The sequence below is a fragment of the Podarcis erhardii genome, assembly GCF_964252035.2.
Source record: "Podarcis erhardii genome assembly, chromosome: 2".
Taxonomy (NCBI): Eukaryota; Metazoa; Chordata; class Lepidosauria; order Squamata; family Lacertidae; genus Podarcis; species Podarcis erhardii.
Genome location: NC_138498.1, coordinates 57,409,916 through 57,416,319, shown reverse-complemented (window position 1 = coordinate 57,416,319; position 6,404 = coordinate 57,409,916). Strand labels below are relative to the sequence as shown.

Genomic DNA, 6,404 nt, shown 5'->3' with positions numbered 1-6,404 from the left:
AACTTTTGCTGGCGTGCTACCAGACTCCATGGAACAGCCTCAGCTATTTTCCAGTCCTCCCACCTATGCTGTAAGTAGGTTTTAACATTTCCAAAAACGTTGTGAGCTAAACCCAGGTGCAAATGCCAATGCATGAAGCAGATTCCACCATGGTGCAACAAACCTATTACTTCTACCAGTTTAGGAGATCACCTAAAATATACATTTAAGTAAGATAAATGCACTTAAAAAAATAAAATATGCAAAATCTTTCTACCTAGTGATAGATGCAGTGATAGACGCAGTTACGAGGGAAGAGGATGTGAAAAACCACTTGAACTATTTATAGTTGTGGAAATTAATAGACTGCACCTTCAGCGATGGGAAGAGAAGAGTTGGCAGGTCTACCTCCACTGTTAGAATAGCAGCTGCTGGGAACTGCAGTTGGGCAGAGTGCTGTTGTGCCGATGTCCAGCTTGCAGGCTTCCCACAGGCATCTGGTTGGCCACTGTGAAAACACGATGCTGAACTAGATGATCCACTGGACTGATCCAACAGGCTTGTCTTATGTTCTTATTGTTGAGCGCTTGGGTGCAACTCGGTTTTCAGAAGAGGGGTTTAGTGTAACATGAGGATGCACCTGCCGTCTGTCCAAATTGCCAACAGGGAGAAAATCTGTAGCTAGCTTTACTCTTATGCTACACTGAGAGCAAGTGTGGTGTAGTGGTTAAGAGCGGTAGACTCGTAATCTGGGGAACCGGAAATCCAAACTCTTCTTCTTCTTATGCTAAGAACATAAGCAATGTGATAACAGGGTCAATTACCTATGGCAGGGGTCAGCAAACTATTTTTTTAAAAAAAAAAATTGATGCAAGAGCACCACGAGCCCCGGTGGCTGCTTACCTGTGTCTTGCGAGTGGCAGGGGCTGACGGCGGCAGCAGGACGAGTGGCACACGAAAGGGCTCTGGAGAGGGGCTGCTTAAAATGGTGGCCGCTCAAGCACTGCTGCCGCTGGCACCAACAAAGCCCAGCCCCCTTCCTCCTCTAAGCAGGGCGGGGAGAAGCCAGGAGGAGGGAGGGAGGGAGGAGGCACCGCCACCGCCATGTGAGGGAAAGGGAGGGAGAGGGAAAGAATGCATGCGCTGGCGACCCACGCGGTGATTCCTGGAACTGTGGGCTGGATCCAGAAGGCAATTGGGCCTGATCCGGCCCACGGACCTTAGTCTGCGGGCCCATGACCTATGGAAACCCTTCTTATATCCAAAGCAAGCAGCATTTAAGGTAGTGGATCTGAGAGTAGATGGTACTTGTTGCAAGCACACAGAAAGAGAGAGAGATGCTTTCAGGTAAGAAAACAATGTTGGAAATATATGACCTGGATAGAAAAGTTTCTAGTTCTAGTCTAAGTAACAAGGCAGCCATGCTTGCTCCTTTGTTCTCCTGGAGGATAGCTAAAGATGACTTCTCTGGTTCCAGGTTGAATGAAATGTAAGCTGTCAGGCATACTATAAGGCACAAAATAAACAAGAATCCTTTGCTTTGGTGCAGACTAGTCTAAGTTGCTTTCTACCTTTAGCTTTGTATTTGATTTATTATTTGCAACACGCTACAAGTACTTTCTAGGTGTCAAGCTGCACCGAATGCTGCAATCAGTTGATGACAATTTATTACTCTTGATGATTAGCCCTTAAGTCTTTATCATTCGTTGTAGATGCTGGGGCAATCAAAAAAGAGGGTGGAGGGGTCTTTTGATTTCCGCACCAAGGCATTCCAAGAACTTTCAGTCTGCAACTGTGGTTTTCGACAGCTTCATCTTAGTGTTTATGTGTCTGCCATACATTGCACATATTGCTGCAAAGCATGCACACATTGTTGCATGTGTTATTGTGAGCCTAGAGGTTTTAGCAAATGTAGCTAAAGCACAACAAATGGAGCTTTGTAGATAGCCAAAAGATCACAAAAATACATGGTGCCTCATGGCAGCCTCCTATACTTTGCCAGAGAACCAAAGTTCAGATCTGCTCAGATTGCTATTAAAATGCCCATGCTACTAAAGAGAAGTATGGTTGCATTTCTCATCCTGTACACATCTGTCAGGCTTTTGTGAAAGCAGCCAGTCTCTTCAAAGCCCCTCACTGCACAAGGCTGGGGGCAGTGGAAATGAATATCCCATTGTTGGGGGCGGGGAGGGAGGCTTGAGTCCTTGGAGTGAGTGCATCTTGCATCAGCACTGGCAACTTCGATTAACCAAAGATGGAGAAGCATTCAAATATACATATCACAATGAGCAACTGTACTTGTGCGTGAATGATTATCCTGCCCCCTCCACTAGCTTGATGGACTCTTGTCAGCAAAAGTTTCCCAGAATATCCAATTTAAAAACTGTCAGGCATGTTCTGTTGCAGGGGCCACCAACCTTTTTAGGCCAACGGGCCTATTGGGATTTTTCAACTGAGTGCTGTTGTCAGCCCCCCCGCCCGTTTCTGGACACTGCTCTCTCCCCTCCTCTGGACCAACACCTCCTCCCTCAGAAAGAGAAAGAAAGAGATAAAATGAAGCATTTCTCCTTTGGCTCTATGTCCTTTTCGAGGGGGAAGCAGTGCTCCGAGGCTTGATGAGCACCGGGAGAAGATCTCAAGTGCTTCTGCCCATGGGCACCAAATTGGTGAGCCCTGCACAGGAACCATCAGAAACTTAGGACTTTGAGATGCTCGACCACATAAGGCTCCTAACTCTGCGTAACAGGAAAAGTTCTACTTTTAAGGCACTGTAGCACCCAGGCCCGATCTTCTTCGTTGCTCCTTTGCAGGTTCATTGTTACAGAAACGATAAAACTGAAGATACAAGCAACTTTTGTGACTAAAGAAATGCACACCACCCACGCCACATCTTTTAAAAGAGCACTTTGTATTTTTTTGGTTAAAACTGCACGCCCTAGAAATACAATAAAATTATTTTTTACATTTGGAATAAAAAATATGGTTCGATGACAAATATTTTAACATCTTAAAATAAAAAATGGTGGAAGTTCAGAAGGCACGTGGCCAAAGTGCCCAAACACTTAAAGCATGAGCAGGGAAGTTTGGGTGGTTCTTTCAGAAACTGGAAGAGAGCAGGGAAACGAGAAATGGAGAAGCAGCCACTGAGCACCAATAGTAAAAAGAGCTCCCTTCTTCCATCGGTTGCCACTGCCTTTATTTATTTAAATAAATAGTGCCATCATTGTGTTTCATAGTAGAGTAGGAGTCATTTCTTAGAAATGAACTGGACGATGCACAAAGTTGTGGTGAGATGGGAAAACCAGCTGACTAATGCCCGCGATGGTTTCAGTCGACTTCTGTTGTCCCACATGGCCTTAAGAACTCATTTCCTCTTTCATGAAACCACTTATTTGATACTGTAAACAATAAAAGTTTTCGTTAGAACTGGGGCACCAGGCCCGTATGCAACCGTCTCATGTTGGGCACTGCAGAACAACATTTAACTGAAGCAGCAAGGGGAAAAAACTGGTTGAATTCAACACATTCCTCCATTTATTTCCCCCTTCGCCACATATTATAGACAGTAGAAATGAGATAAACACCGGAACCAACCCCAAATCTAGATCTTGTGACGCTTCAAAATTAAAGGTCCGATCCATCCCACATGTGCATGCAGGATGGGGACTGGGAAAGGACTCGACTGAGCTCTCTCTTTCCCGTTCTGCCTGGCCTTTGACCACAAAAACATGGGCACTCATGGGAGTAACTTGTGCTCAGGACCCCGGGGGTGAAGAGGGAGAGCCAGGTGCATCTATGGATCTTCTGTTATGATGGCATGCCACACCCAAGGGCCAGCGGAAAGGAGAAGGGTTCCCCACTCCTGCCTAGTGCTTAGTGAGCCTGTCCTAAAACCAAGGACCCGGGAGTCTTACTTACCCCACTTGCACCCTACTAACACCGGACATGCTGCATGCCGTGTCCGGTAATCACCTTCTCCACTTCTGAAGAGGTTATACCAAAATACCGCAGTCCCCTGAAAGTAAAAGAAAAGTCTTCACTGAAATGAAAAGTACTATTTGTGCATGTTTCTGTGGGCATATGCCACCAAACCTATACATTAATACAAGAAGACCACAATCACTTCCAGTCACCTCCTTGCTTATTTCCCTGTTGCCGCTTTTAATAAGCTTGCAAAGGTAGGATGTTTGGCCCAGTTCCCATGTCACACCAATCCACCATTTAAAACAAACTAAGGCTTACTGTGAACAAGTAGCATTCTGGTGCATGCTGAGTGCAGCCAATACTAAAGGGGACTGCTGTCAGCACCAATCACTGGACAAGTGTCATGGGAACATCTGTGCAGCATGCAACAGAATGCTATATGTTCACAGTAAACCATAGCTTGCTTTAAATGATGGTTTGGTGTGGCATGGGAACTGGGCCAATGTCTAGAAAGTTCCTGAACATCTTTCAGGCAGGGAATAATTCAGGCAGATGCTTCCTGAATCAGATTTAGCAGACGGCCTGATTGTATTTTTTTAAATTAGCAGTGCTGGAATGTGCTTACTTTTAATCATTTTGCATTGCAAATCTAAGCCCAGAAATCGCTATCACGTTTGTTGATCAAGCCAGTTGCCGCACCATATGGTCAACTGGGCAGGAGGGGTGCAGAACACAAACAAGACTGGGAAATATTTAGAGCGAAAACAGTGGTCATAGCAGTTTTAGTGGGAAAACATGAGTAATAGACAAGTTCAGCTGTTACCTTCTTGGGCCAAATTGCTGCTCCAAAGTCTGGGAAAACTGTGGCACCTCCAGCTTCTACATCACTCATCTGGGGGGTGGGGAGAATATCCATAAAAGTCATCGATGATTTGTAAGACTGCACAGATTAATGTACGTTTCCTCTATAGAAATGTTAAGTCAGTTACTGCTGTCTGACTTTTAAAAGCTTGTAAATATGAGATGCCTAAAATCAATGGCTAACAAGGGAGTCTTAAAATGCTTGACAAGCCACAATCCATAATCTAATTAATCAGAGCAAAGGGTCAATTAGATTATGGGTTGTGGATTGATCTGGATAAATAAAAGCATTTTTAAGGACCCGCCCCCCCCCCTTGTTAGCCAGTGATTTTAGTTATCTCATATTTACAGGGTTTCAAAAGTCAGACAGCGGTAACTGACTTACAATCTGGTTTAAAAATAAGTATGGTGCCTGCTTTCAATTGAAATTAATAGTGGAATCCTATGCATACTGAAAGTCTCACTGTGATCAGCAGAGCTTATTCCCTAGCATGTGTGCTTAGGTTTGTAGCCTGAATCCCTTCCAGATTTTTTTATTTTTATGGTACTCATTTGGTGAGAAAAAGCAACATTGCCATTTAGCCACATGTTTCCTTAGCAAATTTGAAGCATACCTTGGCACTGATAACACTGCTCAATTATACATGTCTCAGAGTGAGTCATTTATAGGCCTGACATGCAGCAATAAAACAGACACTGCTCTATTTCTGTGTTAGAGTAATTTCAGGCCAGTGAGCCACCAACTTGTACTGTAATGGAGTGACACTTACTTCCATGCAATGATTTGAATCCTAAGTTACCATTCTGTTTATGCAAGGATTGGGAGGGGGGATAACAATTTTTGCCAACTACCCCCTCCATCTGCACTATAACTCATACCATTTCCAAGGTCCACCAACCCTCAGGAACAAATTTCCAGGAGTGCAGTTGGTGCAGAGTGAAGTGGGAAACAGAAAATCACTGTTCTGCGAACAGAACTCTGTTCTGTTGATGGAGGTAAGTTAGGACCCAAGCCATTGTGTTTAATTAAGGCAAGGAAGTAAGATTCCTCTAAAGAGGTATAAATCAGATTCAGCTCATTTCAAAGATGAATCCAAAGCCAGTGGCAGCAGTGAGAAGGAAAATATTGTGGCTCAGTCTAGTCAGTGCTATGTGGAATAGATGATGTGGAGATGAGAATTTTTGAACAAAACAGGTTTGAAGCTTTGTATGACCCATTAAAGACTACTAGGTCAATAAAACACTTACTAAAGTATACCGACTCCTCCTTGACTGTGAAGTCAAGGAGGAGGAGGTTACAGCGGCTATGATTAAGTGGTCACAATATTTTGGGTACTCAATAACTATGAAGCAGTGGGAAAACCTGTGGAAAATAAACTGGAATTTTACAGCCTGTTACTCTCTGAGAAAGAATTTTCTTAAAATGCAGCATTGGTGGTATTTAACACCTTGGAAACTGTCCAAGATGTTCAAAACTGTCCCAAATAACTGCTGGAGGTGTAAAGAAAAGCCAGGTACTCTATTCCATATGTGGTGGCAGTGTAAAGAAATCAAGGTGTTTGGGGAGGATATACACAGAGAATTGAAAAAAAAATGTTAAAAAATATCTTTCAATAGGAAACCAGAAGCTTTCCTTTTGG

General features: G+C 43.8%; 1 protein-coding gene across 4 annotated transcripts in view; it reads right to left on the bottom strand.

Moving 5' to 3' along the window:
- Positions 1-2,992: 2,992 nt before the first annotated feature.
- Positions 2,993-6,404, bottom strand: part of P4HA2 (prolyl 4-hydroxylase subunit alpha 2) — a 48,203-nt gene continuing 44,791 nt past the window's right edge. For all 4 annotated transcript variants that reach the window (XM_081851073.1, XM_081851074.1, XM_081851072.1 and 1 more), the window contains 3 exons: positions 4,727-4,795; positions 3,898-3,994; positions 2,993-3,377 (listed from right to left, as the gene is read on the bottom strand). In XM_081851073.1, coding sequence (XP_081707199.1) covers positions 3,307-3,377; positions 3,898-3,994; positions 4,727-4,795 — 237 coding nt within the window. In that variant the 3' untranslated portion in view covers positions 2,993-3,306. The remainder of the gene's footprint in view (positions 3,378-3,897; positions 3,995-4,726; positions 4,796-6,404) is intronic.